This window comes from Lepidochelys kempii, chromosome 9 (assembly GCF_965140285.1).
Source record: "Lepidochelys kempii isolate rLepKem1 chromosome 9, rLepKem1.hap1, whole genome shotgun sequence".
Taxonomy (NCBI): domain Eukaryota; kingdom Metazoa; phylum Chordata; order Testudines; family Cheloniidae; genus Lepidochelys; species Lepidochelys kempii.
This window is the reverse complement of record NC_136388.1, coordinates 56,189,133-56,206,375: the sequence shown is the minus strand read 5'-3', so window position 1 is coordinate 56,206,375 and position 17,243 is coordinate 56,189,133. Positions and strand designations below refer to the sequence as shown.

General features: G+C 45.9%; 1 protein-coding gene across 1 annotated transcript in view; it reads left to right on the top strand.

Moving 5' to 3' along the window:
- Positions 1–17,209, top strand: part of AGXT (alanine--glyoxylate aminotransferase) — a 32,452-nt gene extending 15,243 nt beyond the window's left edge. Inside the window, exons 6-11 of the mRNA XM_073360489.2 lie at positions 9,256–9,340; positions 10,357–10,452; positions 11,115–11,184; positions 11,951–12,046; positions 12,492–12,620; positions 15,901–17,209. Of these exons, the coding sequence (XP_073216590.1) occupies positions 9,256–9,340; positions 10,357–10,452; positions 11,115–11,184; positions 11,951–12,046; positions 12,492–12,620; positions 15,901–16,008 (584 nt within the window). The 3' untranslated portion in view covers positions 16,009–17,209. The remainder of the gene's footprint in view (positions 1–9,255; positions 9,341–10,356; positions 10,453–11,114; positions 11,185–11,950; positions 12,047–12,491; positions 12,621–15,900) is intronic.
- The last annotated feature ends 34 nt before the right edge of the window (positions 17,210–17,243 follow it).

The window sequence follows — 17,243 nt, the reverse complement described above, 5'->3', positions numbered from 1 at the left end:
CAAACTTGCTGAGGGTGCAATCCATACCATCCTCCAGATCATTAAGGAAGATATTGAACAAAACTGGACCGAGGACCGACCCTTGGGGCACTCCATTTGATACCGGCTGCCAACTAGACATGGAGCCATTGATCACTACCCGTTGAGCCCGACAATCTAGCCAATTTCCTACTTATAGTGCATTCATCCAGCCCATACTTCTTTAACTTACTGGCTAGAATACTGTGGGAGACCGTGTCAAAGCTTTGCTAAAGTCAAGGAACAACACGTCCACTGCTTTCCCCTCATCCACAGAGCCAGTTATCTCGTCATAGAAGGCAATTAGATTAGTCAGGCCTTGGTGAATCCATGCTGACTGTTCCTGATCACTTTCCGCTCCTCTAAGTGCTTCAGAATTGATTCCTTGAGGACCTGCTCCATGATTTTTCCAGGGACTGAGGTGAGGCTGACTGGCCTGTAGTTCCCAGGATCCTCCTCCTTCCCTTTTTTAAAGATGGGCACCTCATTAGCCTTTTTCCAGTTGTCCAGGACCTCACCCGATCACCATGAGTTTTCAAAGATAATGGCCAATGGCTCTGCACTCACATCCACCAACTCCTTTAGCACTCTCGGATGCAACGCATCCGGCCCCATTGACTTGTGCTTGTACAGCTTTTCTAAATAGTCCCGAATCACTTCTTTCTTCTCAGAGGGCTGGTCACCTCCTCCCCATGCTGTGCTGCCCAGTGCAGCAGTCTGCGAGCTGACCTTGTTGTGAAGACAGAGGCAAAAAAAGCATTGAGTACATTAGCTTTTTCCACATCCTCTGTCACTAGGTTGCCTCCCTCATTCAGTAAGGGGCCCACACTTTCCTTGAATTTCTTCTTGTTGCTAACATACCTGAAGAAACCCTTCTTGTTACTCTTAACATCTCTTGCTAGCTGCACCTCCAGGTGTGATTTGGCCTTCCTGATTTCACTCCTGCATGCCTGAGCAATATTTATATACGCTTCCCTGGTCATTTGTCCAATCTTCCACTTCTTGTCAGCTTCTTCTTTGTGTTTAAGGTCAGCAAGGATTTCACTGTTAAGCTAAGCTGGTTGCCTGCCATATTTGCTATTCTTTCTACACATCAGAATGGTTTGTCCCTGTAACCTCAATAAGGATTCTTTAAAAACAAGCCAGCTCTCCTGGACTCCTTTCCCCCTCATGTTATTCTCCCAGGGGATCCTGCCCATCAGTTCCCTGAGGTTGTCAAAGTCTGCTTTTCTGAAGTCCAGGATAGGTATTCTGCTGCTCTCCTTTCTTCCCTGTGTCAGGATCCTGAAGTCGACCATCTCATGGTCACTGTCTCCCAGGTTCCCATCCACTTTTGCTTCCCCTACTAATTCTTCCCTGTTTGTGAGCAGCAGGTCAAGAAGAGCTCTGCCCCTAGTTGGTTCCTCCAGCACTTGCACCAGGAAATTGTCCCCTACACTTTCCAAAATCTTCCTGGATTGTCTGTGCACCGCTGTAGATATCAGGGTGATTGAAGTCTCCCATGAGAACCAGGGCCTACGATCTAGTAACTTCTGTTAGTTGCCGGAAGAAAGCCTCGTCCACCTCATCCTCCTGATCCGGTGGTCTATAGCAGGCTCCCACCATGACATCACCCTTGTTGCTCACGCTTCTAAACTTAATCCAGAGACACTCAGGTTTTTCTGCAGTTTCATACCGGAGCTCTGAGCAGTCATACTGCTCTCTTACATACAGTGCAACTCCCCGACCTTTTCTGCCCTGCCTGTCCTTCCTGAGCAGTTTATATCCACCCATCACAGTACTCCAGTCATGTGAGTTATTCCACCAAGTCTCTGTTATTCCAATCACATCATAATTCCTTGACTGTGCCAGGACTTCCAGTTCTCCCTGCTTGTTTTCCAGGCTTCTTGAATTTGTGTATAGGCACTTGAGATAACTGGCTGTTTGTCCTGCTTTCTTAGTATGAGGCAGGAGCCCTCCCCTTTTGCGTTCTCCTGCTCGTGCTTCCTCCTGGTATCCCACGTCCCCACTTATCTCAGGGCTTTGGTCTCCTTCCTCCAGTGAACCTAGTTTAAAGCCCTCCTCACTAGGTTAGCCAGCCTGCTTCCGAAGATGCTCTTCCCTCTCTTCGTTAGGTTGAGCCCGTCTCTCCCTAGCACTCCTCCTTCTTGCAACACCATCCCATGGTCAAAAAATCCAAAGCCTTCTCTCCGACACCACCTACATAGCCATTCGTTGACTTCCACGATTCGACAGTCTCTACCCAGGCCTTTTTCTTCTATGGGGAGGATGGACGAAAACACCACTTGCGCCTCAAACTCCTTTATCCTTTTTCCCAGAGCCACATATTCTGAAGTGATCAGCTCAAGGTCATTCTTGGCAGTATCATTGGTGCCCACGTGGAGAAGTAGGAAGGGGTAGTGATCCGAGGGCTTGATGAGTCTCGGTAGTCTCTCTGTCACATCGTGAATCCTAGCTACTGGCAAGCAGCAGACTTCTTGGTTTTCCTGGTCGGGGCGGCAGATAGATGACTCAGTCCCCCTGAGGACAGAGTCTCTGACCACCACCGCCCGCCTCCTCCTCTTGGGACCGGTGGTCATGGAACCCCCATCCCTAGGACAGTGCATCTCATGCCTTCCAATCGGCGGAGTCTCCTTCTGTTCCCTTCCCTCAGATGTATCATCTAGTCCACTCTCCGCATTAGTACCTGTGGAGAGAACATGAAAACAGTTGCTTACCTGTATCTGTGCTGCTGGTACATGGACGCTCCCCTTTCTTCTTCTGGAGGTCACATGCTACCAAATTTTTTCACCGTCCTCCTGTCCCCGCTGCGCAGCCTGCTCTGAATCTTCAGAACTTTGTGTCCGTAGAAGCATATCCTGACATCTGTCCAGGAAATCTTCAGCTTCTCTTATGCAACGCAGGGTCGATACTTCTTTTTCCAGACTTGAACCTTCTCTTCCAATATGGAGACCAGCTTGCACTTTGTACAGACAAAGTCGCTTCTGTCCTGTGGAAGAAAGACAAACATGGCACATCCAGTGCAGGTCACAACAGCTGAACGCTCCCCATCCATATTACCTTCCTTCTACGAGCTTCCTCAGGAGTTGCAGTAACTACTCAGAGAAGCCGGCAAGATGTAAGCCTCAGTGGGCTCTCCCCGGGTGAACTCCCTGGCAAACTCCCTCTGTTAGCCTCTCTGCTGTTTGCTACTCAGCTGGCTCACAGCTGACTGGCTTTTTATAACAGTCAGGCCCACTCAAAGCTCACCTGGAAGAAAGCATTCCCAATTCACACTTTTCAAACAAACAACCAATCAAGCACATGGTCAAACTGTCACCACAACAGACACTCAGATACTCAGCAACATAGCCTCCTTAATGTAGCCCTTAGCGTACCTCCTTTCAGACAGATCCCAGGCAAACTCCCTCTGTTAGCCTCTCTGCTGTTCACCACCACTTCGGGCTGCACAGGCTAGGGTTAACTTTCCAAAGGGTAGGGCTCCCTGGCCTAGGGTTCAGGTTCAGAGGGTAGGGCTCTCCAGCCTAGGGTTCAGGTTCCAGAGGGTGGGGCTCTCCGGCCTAGGGTTCGGGATCCAGAGGGTGGGGCTGTAACTGCATTTCCTGTTCAGAAGAACATAATAGTGTCCATACTGGGTTGGACAAGTGGTCCGTCTAGCCCAGTATCCTGTCTTCTGACATTGGCCAATGCCAGGTGCTTCCAAGGGAATGAACAGAACAGAGCAATTTATCGAGTGATCTACCCCCTCTTGCCGTGTCACAGCCTCTGGCAGTCAGAGGCTTAGGGATACCCATTGCATAGGGTTGTGTCCTGACCATCTCGGCTAGTAGCCATAGATTGACCTATCCTGCATGACTTTATCTAATTCTTTTTTAAATCCACTTATACTTTGGCCTTCACAACATCCCCTGACAATGAGTTCCACAGGTTGACTTTGTGCTGTATGAAGAAGTACTTCCTTATGTTTGTTTTATATCTGCTGCCTATTAATTTTATTGGATTACCCCTGGTTCCTGTGTCATGTCAATGGGTAAATAACACTTCCCTATTCATTTTTCCACATCATTTATGATTTTATAAACCTCTACCAGATCCCTCCCTCTCTCCCCCCCCCCCCCCCCGGATGTCTCTTTTCTAAACTAAACAGTCCCTGTCTTTTTAATCTCTCCTCATATGGAAGCTGTTCCATATCCCTAGTCATTTTGTTGCCCGTCTCTGCACCTTTTCCAATTCTAATATATCTTTGTAGCAATGGGGAGACCAACTCTGCACTCGGTATTCAAGATGTGGGTGTGTCATAAATATAAAGGGAAGGGTAAACCCCTTTGAAATCCCTCCTGGCCAGGGGAAAGCTCCTCTCACCTGTAAAGGGTTAAGAAGCTAAAGGTAACCTCACTGGCACCTGACCAAAATGACCAATGAGGAGACAAGATACTTTCAGAAGCTGGGAGGAGGGAGAGAAACAAAGGGTCTGTGGGTCTGTCTATATTCTGTCTTGGCCGGGGATAGACCAGGAATGGAGTCTTAGAACTTTTAGTAAGTAATCTAGCTAGGTACGTGTTAGATTATGATTTCTTTAAATGGCTGAGAAAAGAACTGTGCTGAATAGAATAACTATTTCTGTCTGTGTATCTTTTTTGTAACTTAAGGTTAAGAGGGGTTCTCTATGTTTTTGAATCTAATTACCCTGTAAGGTATCTACCATCCTGATTTTACAGGGGGGATTTCTTTATTTCTATTTACTTCTATTTTTATTAAAAGTCTTCTTGTAAGAAAACTGAATGCTTTTTCATTGTTCTCAGATCCAAGGGTTTGGGTCTGTGGTCACCTATGCAAATTGGTGAGGCTTTTTATCCAGCATTTCCCAGGAAAGGAGGGGTGCAAGTGTTGGGAGGATTGTTCATTGTTCTTAAGATCCAAGGGTCTGGGTCTGTAGTCACCTAGGCAAATTGGTGAGGCTTTTTACCAAACCTTGTCCAGGAAGTGGGGTGCAAGGTTTTGGGAAGTATTTTGGGGGGAAAGACGCGTCCAAACAGCTCTTCCCCAGTAACCAGTATTAGTTTGGTGGTGGTAGCGGCCAATCCAAGGACAAAGGGTGGAATATTTTGTACCTTGGGGAAGTTTTGACCTAAGCTGGTAAAGATAAGCTGAGGAGGTTTTTCATGCAGGTCCCCACATGTGTAGCCTAGAGTTCAGAGTGGGGGAGGAACCGTGACAGGGTGTACTGTAGATTAATATAGGGGCATTATGGTATTTTCTGTCTTATTGTCTCTCTCTTGCCTAATGGTTCCTAACATTCGGTTAGCTTTTTTGATTGCTGCTTCACATTGAGCATTTGTTTTTAGAGAACTATCCACGATGACTCTAAGATCTTTTTCTGGAGTATGTATGTTGGGATTATGTTTTCTAATGTGCATTACTTTATATTTATCAACATTGAATTTCATTTACCCAGTCACCCAGTTTTGTGAAATCCCTTTGTAACTGTTCACAGTCAGCTTTGGACTTAACTATATTGAGTAATTTTGTGTCATCTGCAAATGTTGCCACCTCACTGTTTACCCCTTTTTCCAAATAATTTATGAATATGTTGAACAGCCCTGGTCTCAGTACAGACCTTTGGGGAACCCCTTGATTTACCTCTCTCCATTGTGAGAGAAATTCCTCCCAAAACTGGAGAAAATGTAGTCAGGACTGTAAATCCTTATAGTTTGTGTTCACAAAGAGCCTTAACTCTGACCCATAGCCCTCTCCTCAATGGACCTATGATTAGTTTGTCATGTCACTATGGCTCACTAGGGATATTATCTGCTGGTGCAGTTTCTATTCACTTTCAGGAGTAGTTTGAACCAGATCACAGGGTGACTAAGAGGCACTAATGGGATATTAAAACCACTCTATCCTTAGGGTAATGGATAATGAGTTGAGAATAGTGAATTGTGCATTATGCAGATTGGCTTGGCTGGCTGGCAATGGAATGGTCGTTCTAAGGTAATGTATGTGCAGTGTGAGATGAGATGTCCTGGTGTATTGCAGTCAGTGGTTGAAGTTCAAGAGGGTGTGTGTTGGAGCTGCTGGCCCATATGTAATGAGACATGAGGCATTTTTGAGGAAATGATAGGGTGCAGACAGGGCCGGATTAACTCAGAGGGTTTAGGGGGCTGCAACCCAGGGCCTTGGGCTAAAGGGGGCCCCACAAAAATAAATCCATAATTATATACATGAAAATATATATATATCTATATAAATGTATGATCTATGGTTTGGGATAGAACAAATCTATTTTACCAATGTATCTTATTAAAACAACTTCCTGATCATAATTATCAAGCGATAAAATCAAATCATGTGCCATTTCTTATCGCTTGGATCTGTGTGCCTGTGCAGGGGTTTTATAAAAATGTCGGATAATGGTACACCTAGAAAATATGATAGCAGAGCTCAAAAGAGGAAAGCGCAGAAGTTAAAAACGATTCATGAGGAACAGTTGTTAAACAAAATACCAAAATTGACAGGCTATTTCAGTAAACCACCAACAAATGCACCAGATATTAGTGATTTGGAAAATAAGTCAACAAGCATCACAAATCCTCACAAGCGAACGACAGCAGCCACAGCAGACACAGTCAGTCAGCCAGTTTTGGATGAGAGTGAAATAGCTCCATGTGATGAAGGTAAAAACGCAGCTAACTTTGTCCATACAGCACTGATGCAGCACGCTGGGGCCCAATAAATGAAACAGTGTGATCTTATTGGATCACAAAAGGGCCAACACTATGTCAAAACAAAAATTGTGATTTTACAGCATCTGAAAAACAATACAAACATTAGAAATGGTGTTTATCAAAAACCCTCTTCACACGTACTCTTCAAAATGGGGAATCTGTACCTCATGAGTGGCTTCTTTATTCTCCATCAACAGGGTCTGTTTTTTGTTTTATGTGTCGATTGAAGATTTATCCTCTCATACAAGGGCATTTAGTGGTTGTGGCTTTAATGACTGGAAACATGATGCAGTTTGTGTTGTTTAGCACGAGAACAACATTTGTCACAGAAATACAATGCTTACCAGGATTTCTTGGACACAAGCCAAAGGGCAAATTGACTCAGAACTGGAAAAACAGTTTCAAACTGACCATGCTTATTGGAAAGAGGTTCTCAGATGGGTTGTTGCAGTTGTTAAGTTTCTGGCGGAGTGTGGGCTTTCTTTCAAAGGAGACAATGAAATTGTTGGATCCCCCAATAATGGGAATTACTTGGGCACCTTGGAATTATTGAGTCAGTTTGATCCTTTTCTAAATGAACATATAAAAAAATATGGGAATGCTGATAAAGGAAGGTCTTCATACCTTTCTTCAGCAATTTGTGAGGAATTTGTAATTTTAATGGGACAAAGGGTGCTTTTAGAAATAAACAGTCAGTTGCAGATTGCAAAGAACTTTTCAATTATTGTAGATTCCACTCCTGACATATCTCATGTAAATCAACGTACGTTCATTGTCTGCAGTGTGTCGCAAGAGGGGCAGATTCAAGAGTGTTTTCTTTAATTTCTCGCAATAACAAGTCATACTGGAGAATCACTTTGTAATTCAGTTTTGACAGTTTTGCAGAAGATGGACATTGACATAGCAAATTGCAGAGGTCAGTGTTATGACAATGCTAGTAGCATGTCAGGGGCATACAGAGGTCTGCAATCACGAATTTGGGAGATAAACCCTTTAGTAGAATGGGTACCTTGTGCAGCTCACACTCTCATTTTAGTTGGGTTAGGAGCGTAAACAGCTGCTTGGAGGCAAACATGTTTTTTTCCTTTGTCCAGTCACTTTTTAATTTCTGCTCGAAATCAACCATTCGCTGGCAAATTGTTACGGCAGGATTAGAGCCAAATGACAATAAGCAAATCGAGATGCTGAAAGCTCTTTCAGATACAAGGTGGTCCACACATTCCCAGGCTACAAAAGCACTACGACTGAATTATGAAAATATTCAGGAATCTCTCCAAAAACTAGTTGATGATCCAAATCAGAACCCAAATATGTACAATGATGCTCGATCACTGGTCATGAAAATGGACAAGCTGGAAATTGTTTTTCTTTGCAACCTCTGGAACACAGTTCCGCAGAGATTTCAAGCAACAAGCACTGCACTTCAGGTTGTTGACCTTGACTTGCCTAATGCTGTAAAGTTGGTGGGCTCTTTAAAGGATTTTGTGGCTGGTCTATGAGTTCAGTTTGACAGCTTTGAAACTACCACTAAACAAATGATACCTCGAGTTTCTCAACAGTATAAATCAGAAAAGCACTGTGAACTGAAGCGTAAAAAACAACAGGACGAGTCTGGGGAGCCAGACAGTAAGTTGTCAGGCCTAGAGAAATTTGGTGTGGAGGTTTTCAACATTGTTACTGATAAACCTGTTGCAGAGCTGCATTGCAGGTATGAGGCATACAAAGAGATATGCGGCTACTTCGGATTTATGAACAATCTTCATCTACTTTCTGCATCAGAACATGATTCAGCTGTTAAACTACAAAACAAATATAGTACAACTTACAAGAGGATTTTGCAGATGAAGTGGTTCAATTTAGGGAGTTCACAAAACACGAGAAAAACAAAACAGTAAAGACACTACTTTTCGTCTGCAGTCTGTGTTTCTCAATGTAGACATTGCCTTATGGATTTTTTTGACACTGCCAGTAATTAACACTGGAGGAGAATGATCGTTTTCAAAACTGGCGCTAATAAAAAACAAGCTGATGAAACTGAATAATTTGACTCTAATGTCAATAGAGTATGACTTGCTTTGTCAACTAGATTTCAGTGACATCATCAAGGATTTCTCAGCTCTGAAGACCAGAAAGAAATATAACAGCTGTTCTAAGGTAAGAAGTAGGCTATTTTGAATTAACTTAACTATATTCTACATGTTTTAAGACTGAAATGTAACCACAGAATGGCTTTATGTTAATTAAAAGGCAAGTTTAGTACAGCGTTAATAGCTTCGATGCCATAATTGTGATCCTTTTGTTTTAAACTAGGAAAAAGACTCGTATACAGCGCCCTCCAAAATCTAATAGCCCCGGGCCCACAGGAGAGTTAATCTGGCCCTGGGTGCAGAACTGGACTCCTAACGGAAAGCTAGTTGCTAGTCAGGACTGAAAGGATGGTGTTGCTGCCTTTCCTCCACAATCAATCTTAAATGGCTGGGTTTCTAACACACTACTTTTCCATTTAACACAGGTATTGACATCTTGTACTCGGGATCTCAAAAAGTCTTGAATGCTCCCCCTGGCAGTGCCCCTATCTCCTTCAGTGAGCGAGCCAGGTGAGGACAACGCTGCCATCCCTGTGGATTGTGAAACACATTGGTGAAAGCACAGGGCCAGGTAGAGGTGCTCATGTACACAACACTAGGGCAGGCTAAGCAGCAGGTGACTAAGGTCCACAGATGTGTAGAAGCACCTACACAGGTTGAACAATGTCCCTGAAAGAGGGAAAAGGTGGCCCACATGCAACCCTCTGTTACACATGGGCAAGTCCAGCCCAAGGTGTTCAAGCACCCAGAAATATCCCCGCTCCCAGTGACTGAGACCATTGATTCCTAGGTGTACAGCTGGGTGATCGCTCAGCCCTCAAGCAGCAGGGCTATCACTCCTGAGGGCAGTGCCACTGGAATCTAGGGGACCCCTCCCATGAGTCCGTGCTGCGCTATGGGAGGAAGGGTGGCAAGCTTGGGCCCTACATCATATGCAGAAGGGAGTAAAAGCAACCGCTGACCAGGCCTAAAACTTCCAGTTAAGCCTGAGGTGCAGGCATTACCCCTGAAGCCCCGGCCTCTCAGAGCCTCCCCAGCACACAGGAGCCCTCTGCACCCACAGCCAGTTCAAGCTGCAGGAAGCCAGGCACTGTCACTATCTCATTGGGTTGGTTCTGACTGGTGCAGTGGCTGCCTTCTCCCCCATGGGGCACTCAGCGGGATTCCTTTCCACCTCACCATTATCTAATCTGTTGTATCGATTTCGGTCCCAGCAGTTCCTCTGTCAGTGTCACGTCTGAGTGCCACCCAAGCAACCCCTCCCTTCCCTAGTCAGTGGGAGTAAGCTCAACTAGTTAACAATAACTACACCTACCTTGTATCTAGTGCTTCCCTTGCCTGATCTCAAAGTGCCTTACAGGAGGGCAATATCGTTATCCCCATTTTACAGGTGGGGAAAATGAGGCACAGAGGAGCCAGGAGTGTGTCTGTGTGGTGCATGTAGTAGGAAAACTAAGTAAAGGTTCTGGCTGGAGGGCAGAGCTCCTAGGATCGTTTACTCAGCTTTGTCATATCCATGTTGTCAGGAAGAAGATTTTCAGCAGGAGGACGAAGCCACCTTCCTTCTTCCTGGACATGGGCTGGCTGGCCAATTACTGGGGCTGTGACGACAAGCCAAGAATGTGAGGGGCGAGCTTTGGGGTGTCCAGGAGGCAGCTCTCTGACCAGGGATTTAACACACCACGACCTGAGTCCAGATGGACTTTCATCCAAATCACAAAGCATTTCCACTTCAGTCCGGATTGAAATCCCACCCAAATCACATCTGAACCCAGCACTCACCCCAGCCCCATACTTGACATCCATTCAGACCTCACAACATACTTACTTCTCATCTAAACTTCAACCTGACCCGAAGCCCCTTGTGTCCACCCTCACCCTAACCCTGAGCTAATCCTCATTCTTTCCCCAAAACTAATTAATGCCCCACCCCTCTCACCTCACTAGAAGAGGAGAGGTGAATCAAAGAATACAGTACTTCTCACATAGCACCAATTTACAGCATCCTGCTATCCACATCCTTGGCGTCAGCAGATCCAGTGCTCCTGCTTAGTCTTCATGAAGTTCCAATCTCTGATGTCAGTGTAGTAACCTCATTCATTTCCTTTTCCCCTGCTATGGTGGGATAGAAAGAGGAGGTCAGGCTGAAGTATGGTTTTGGTGGCTTAGCCTCCAGGATTTGTCTAGGGTTCAGTATTGATTGTAATGTATTGATTTGATCCAATAATGTATTTAGTCATTGTGGTCATGAGCCCTTCTCCAGCATGTCACATGTATATTACAGATACCATCATACTGCACCAATCAATAGCTTCTTCAGCCTGCGGGAGGGCTTGGCAATCCTTGCAGAACAGGTGAGCAACGGCAGGAGGCACTCGGGCCAGGCAGGGTGGAGAAAGGCAAAGAGAAGGAACATTAGTGGGAAAACAAGACTGTGACTATCATCACCGAGCTGGTTGCTGGGATTGCTATTTAGAAATATAGTTGAAGACAACACTGCTATTTTTTAAAGTATTTAGGTGCTTAAAGATCAAACAGAGGCCAGGTGGGATTTTCAAATGGAGCTAGATGCCTGTCTGCTTCTGTAGGCACCTAAATGCCTTTAAAAATCTATGCTTGGTGCTTATGGAAGAAACCAGTTGGACAGCCCTGGAGATTGAAGTCTTTTATTTAACCACTGTATGGGCAGCTGCCACGCAAACATCAAAGCGTTTGCCTAGATCCTGACCAGGAGGGATCTCCTGGAGGGGCAATAGTCCAGTCCAGTCTCCACTGCCATTCAGTCCTGGCCTCTTGCTGAGCCTGCCAGGCAGGAGGCCAATCTTGGGGGAGCTGCTTTTTGTGGTGGAGACACTGCCGAGGACTGGGCTCGGTTTGTGTGGCCATCGAGCAGCCATCAAGGGGTAACAAATTGTGGTCGTTCCAGACCTGGACTAGATGGGAACTGGTGCTTGGGAGATGAGCGGTCCCATAAAGGATCACCTGAGCCTTCTTCTCCCCATCAAGATGAAACGTGAAATCAACCTATCTGACCCAGGATTTGTGTCTGCCTGTTACATGTCTGGCCCTAGGACAGTAACCTCCTAGCTAATGGCTCTGCTCTTCTCCCCGTTGGCCCAGGGGCTGGAGAACTCCTGGAAGCTTCACAAGGAGAACAGTCTCTACCTGTGTGCAGGGCTGCAGCAGCTGGGTCTCCAACTCTTTGTGAAGGAACAGGTAGGACTTGGGCTGATATTACTGGACACTGTATAGACCTGCTGGATCTCACTGGTGTTGGTAGAGTGACACTGTGGACGCAGTGTCATCCGGCTGGGCTAGAGAGAAAGAGAGAGTTAAGGGGATAGTTTGGGACAGATGAGGCCAGATTCTTGGCTCATGTAAATCAGTGTAGCTCCACTGACTTTGGCAGAGTTATGCTGATTGCTAACAGTTGGGGATCTCGCCCAGCTCTGAATTTCTCAGGAGGTTTCACACGCTGGGAGATTCCCAGCCAACCAAGGATGGAAAAGCAGGATCTTCCCCATAGAAAGGAATCTTTGTTCCAGACTGCAAGGTTTGCAGCAAGGTGCAGAAGGAATAGGGAGGAGGGGGAAGAGGACTGTTTGCACACGCCCAGAGGAGACCTCCTGCGTGGATCTGACACCATGTCTCTGTTTTTCAGGAGGTGCGGCTCCCTACAATCACCACCTTTGTCCTACCTGAGGGATATGACTGGAAGGAGGTCACAACGTTTATTATGAATAAACATGCAATAGAGATCTCAGGGGGCCTGGGACCATCGGCGGGGAAGGTAGGTCCAAGCTGCCAACCAGGGTTGAACAATGCAAGTCTCTGTGGCTAGTCAGGTACTTTGCGAACAGGAACCGCTAATAGGGAGTTTTGAGAGGGAGTTCTCCAGGTGAAGGAGGAGCAAATACTGGACCCTTGGGGTAAGTGGCTGTCTGTAGTGTGTGTTTGGGGGTTACTTGCTGTGTGCTGAACTTGTGTTTGTCTGTCTGTTTTTTTGTTTGAAGGACCATGTGCTATGGGGCCAGCAGTTGGAAGCTGTGAGCTTCTAAACAAGGTTTGAAATCTCGAAGCCTCTGTTCATTGGCTGAGCCTTAGTCGGGGGCAGGGCTATCAAGAAGGCCAGGGCTTTATAAAGCAGTGAGCAAGCGACCAAGGACTGCTAACAGGGAGTTTCGAGAGGAAGTTTGGAAAGGGGACAAAGTACACTTGCCATTCTTTAAAACCTTTAAACTAAACTATAATCTATAATCAAAACTAACCTATAATCAGAACTTCTTGATTTAAATAAAAACCCTGTCATTAACCTTGGTAGCTGTAGGAGAAAATGCAGGCAGAAGCCCAGCAGCAGAATGGGGACTATCCTGTTTATTGCACTAAGTGTAGCATGTATGATTACCTGCCCTGTGGGCGAGTGGAGTATATGTGCATTTGGTGCAAGGAACTCCTGGCCCTCAGAGACCGTGTATGGGCTTTGGAGGCCAGGGTGGCGGAACTGGAGGAGCTAAGGGAGGCAGAGAGGTATGCTGATGAGGCTTTCTGGGACACTGTAGATTTGTCCCACCTCTGGTTAGACAGCCCCTGCACTGTTAAGGAGGATGAAAAGCCCAGAGAAGGAGAGCAGTCAACGGGAACAGAGGGAAACCTTCCCATAGTTACAGGTTTCAGAGTAGCAGCCGTGTTAGTCTGTATTCGCAAAAAGAAAAGGAGTACTTCTGGCACCTTAGAGACTAACCAATTTATTTGAGCATAAGCTTTCATGAGCTACAGCTCACTTCATCGGATGCATCCGATGAAGTGAGCTGTAGTTCACGAAAGCTTATGCTCAAATAAATTGGTTAGTCTCTAAGGTGCCACAAGTAGTCCTTCCCATAGTTGGGACCCTCCTTCCAGATGATGTTGGGGTATCCTCTCGCACTGAGGGAGGGAACCTCTCCGGGGAGGGAACTCTAGTCATTAGGAAAAGGCAGGTGTTAGTAATGGGAGATTTAATCATTAGAAACATAGAGAGCTGGGTTTGTGATGACCGGGAGAACCGTATGGTGACTTGCCTGCCTGGTGCCAAGGTTGCAGATCTCTCGAGGCGTCTAGATAGACTTATGTGTAGTGCTGGGGAGGAGCCTTCCCTACGGAATGCAGCCCAAGACTGATACAAACCACTGCCTCAGGGCTTCATGCATTGAGATCCAGCCACAAGCAAACTTGGAGAAAAAGCTCTCAAGATAAGGCCTGGCATGCTGTGTTCTTACAGCCACTTGCGAAATAAGCAGTGACTATTGGGAACCTGTAGCAGGGTTTACCACCCTTCTGTAGCCAACCACAGCGATACAGATGAGTCCTGCCTCCGTTTCCCTCATGGTCCCCAGGGCTGGCCAAGTTGCTCTTCTCTACCTTCCTGCTGCTACTTCCTACTCCCCTTTCTCAACTGATGCCTGGGTCTCTATAGAGGTCAGGTGCCCTCTATCAGGCAACTAACTAGACACAGGTGAACTTGGACCCATTTCCTTTTAAAGGGGCCAGTCGTTCTGTGAGGGAATTCTAACAAAGAAGTCTGTTTAATTAGGGGATGCAATAACAAACAACCTCCTCCCCCCCGCAACACACAACACTATTTGTGTGGTAGAAGGTGCAGCATTTGTAGGTCTTTCCAAGAGAGAATGGAATTGCTTGTAGACAAATTTGCATAAGCAAATTTCAGAGGAGAGGAAAAGCTAGCCTTTGTTCTTTCCATATTTTCCTTGTTTGTGTTAATGAATGCAAATTAAAAGAGGATACCTAAGACAGAGCTGCATTGAAGAGTCTTTTTCCATAGGCTTGTTACTAACCAATCATTACCCTAAACTGGAAGAGACTAGGGAAAATGAAAAAGTTCAAATGCAATAATTTATTAGAGGAGAGGGAAGTTTCAATAACAGCATGATATTTATGCTGGCTTTAGGTCTAGTACTTTGAGCACTTTTTCCAAGACTCAGTAGAGAGTATACCTTGTTCTGGGTTGGGCATAACACTTGTGAGAAGCTTACAGAATTACAGGGATGAGTTTAAAAGCAAAGCTATTCTTGCAGGGCCTTGGCTAGGAGAACCTAGGTTGACCACTGATTCCTTATTTTAAGAGCTATTCCTTATTGGAGGCACGATCCAACTCCTACTGAAGTCAATAGAAAGACTCCCATTGCTTTCAATTGGAATTGGATCAACCCATGTCAATATATGAGGTACTTTTCTCCAGTAACGGCCATGTTAATCTGTATTTGCAAAAAGAAAAGGAGTACTTGTGGCACCTTAGAGACTAACCAATTTATTTGAGCATAAGCTTTCGTGATGCATCCGATGAAGTGAGCTGTAGCTCATGAAAGCTCATGCTCAAATAAATTGGTTAGTCTCTAAGGTGCCACAAGTACTCCTTTTCTTTTTTCTCCAGTAGTCATAAGGAATAGTATAACATGATACAAAGGGATGAATAAAGCATTGGGAGGGGTGGCCCCTTACAAATAAGCTTTGTTTTAGTGTTTCATATCATGTAATTTATTATCTCTAACTGTAGGTGGTCACCCTAGCTGCAACTCAGCCACAAATTTGCTCCCTAGTATATTTTACCTTTGGCATACTGGCCAGCAGAACTAAAGCAGGTGCCACCAAAGAAGCTGAAGATTTCTTGTGTTTTCATTTTACTTGTATTTGCTTCAATTAATGATAACAAAAACAATTACATCTATGTGGTCTGATTCCCCCACTGTCGTGCACCTTCTACAGCGTACACTACTGCAGTATGGCTGTGCCGGGAGCTTGACACCATTCTGATCTGCTACCTTTTTACACCTCCTTTGCATTCACTTTGCCCAGGCATAAGTGACAGTACATGGTGCAGGGCACTGGAGAATCTGGCCTATTATATGGTATGTGTTTTTTTTTGAAGTCACTGGTATGGTTCTCACCTCCCCCGTGAGCCTTGCATCTCCTGCAGTCATGCAATCCGACATGTCACTGGGCTGATCCTGGAAAACCAATTTGATCTCATTAATATTTACTACTCTCTATTGAGTTTCCTTTTCTCTCAATTTCAGGTTCTTCGAATAGGACTCATGGGCTATAACTCCACCAAATTCAATGCGGACCAAGTCCTGCATGCCCTGAAAGATGCCCTCCAGCACTGCCACAAGAACAAGCTGTGAGCTGCTCCTAGTGCAGCTGCAGACACAAGTACAAAGAGATCATTTCAGGCCTTGCTCATGCCACTGTCTTCTCCCAAACTCAAGCAGGAGGCTGAAGTGGGGCCACTGCTCTCATTTCCCTCATGTCTGTTGTACCCGATGAAATATTGGTGAGCGCCAGACCAGCTGCAGCACCCTACGGGGGAAAAATGAACCATGCCATACCCAGGGAGCCATGCTCCATTGAGAATTGATTATTAGCAGTGTCAGGTGGATCTGCACATAGATATTCAGAGTTTTCGCTTTATTGATGAATGACCAAGATGTGATCAGGGTAGTGTGGAACTGACAGTGCAAGAGCGGGGAGGTGACTGGGCGGGGGGGAGAGGGGGTAAGGGCAGATGAGATGTATGAGGAGAGGGATAAAGCGTTCCAACTTGTTGCCAGCTGCAGAACTCCAGATCTGCTTGGGCTGCCATCTTACCCAAATCAGGAGTTTGAGAGAGGCAGCATGCTACAGAATCAACCTACACCCCCTCTCAGGACTTTATCTGGCAGCATTCAGGTGAAGGATGAAGAAAAAGGGATGGGAAGGACTTGAGAGTACAGTGGAACCTGAACCTGCATCAGTGAGAGTGCTGCTGGGCACCCTGGTGCTCCTGCCTAGCAGCGACAGCAAGGCCAGAGAGGCAAGCACCGAGCTAAAGTTAAGTCCTGGTCTCCTCAGCCAGGCCCATTCTCTTCCTATGCTCTCCCCCTTTCACACCCTGCCCTCTTTTAAGACAGCAGGCATGCAGGCATGTGCTGAGTGCCAAGGGCTGGACTGGTGCATCCATGCCCGCTCTGTTCACACCTGCCCTCCAGCACAACAGCTTCATGCTCCCTGCTGCACACTGACTTGCAGGCCCCTGGATTCCTGGGATCAAGGTTTCCTATTCCTCCTCCTTCTTGCCCTCTGCCATGTTGGTCCTTTCAGCATGAGCACAGCAGCCTGGAGGGGCTCATGATCCTGCTTACAGTAGTACCACAAACAGGAAACTACATCATCAAAGCAGATATTACAACCAATCAGGGACTTGGAAGCTCCCTTCAACAGCCAAGCTCTACTGGCACACCCATGCAAAAAACGTATGCTATATACATGTGTAAATTCACTGATGCACAGGGCATGACCCCGGAATAGATCATACTGGATTAATAAACAGTGACATATGGCACAGCACAGATTGTGTGTGACTCTAATTTGCTACAGAACA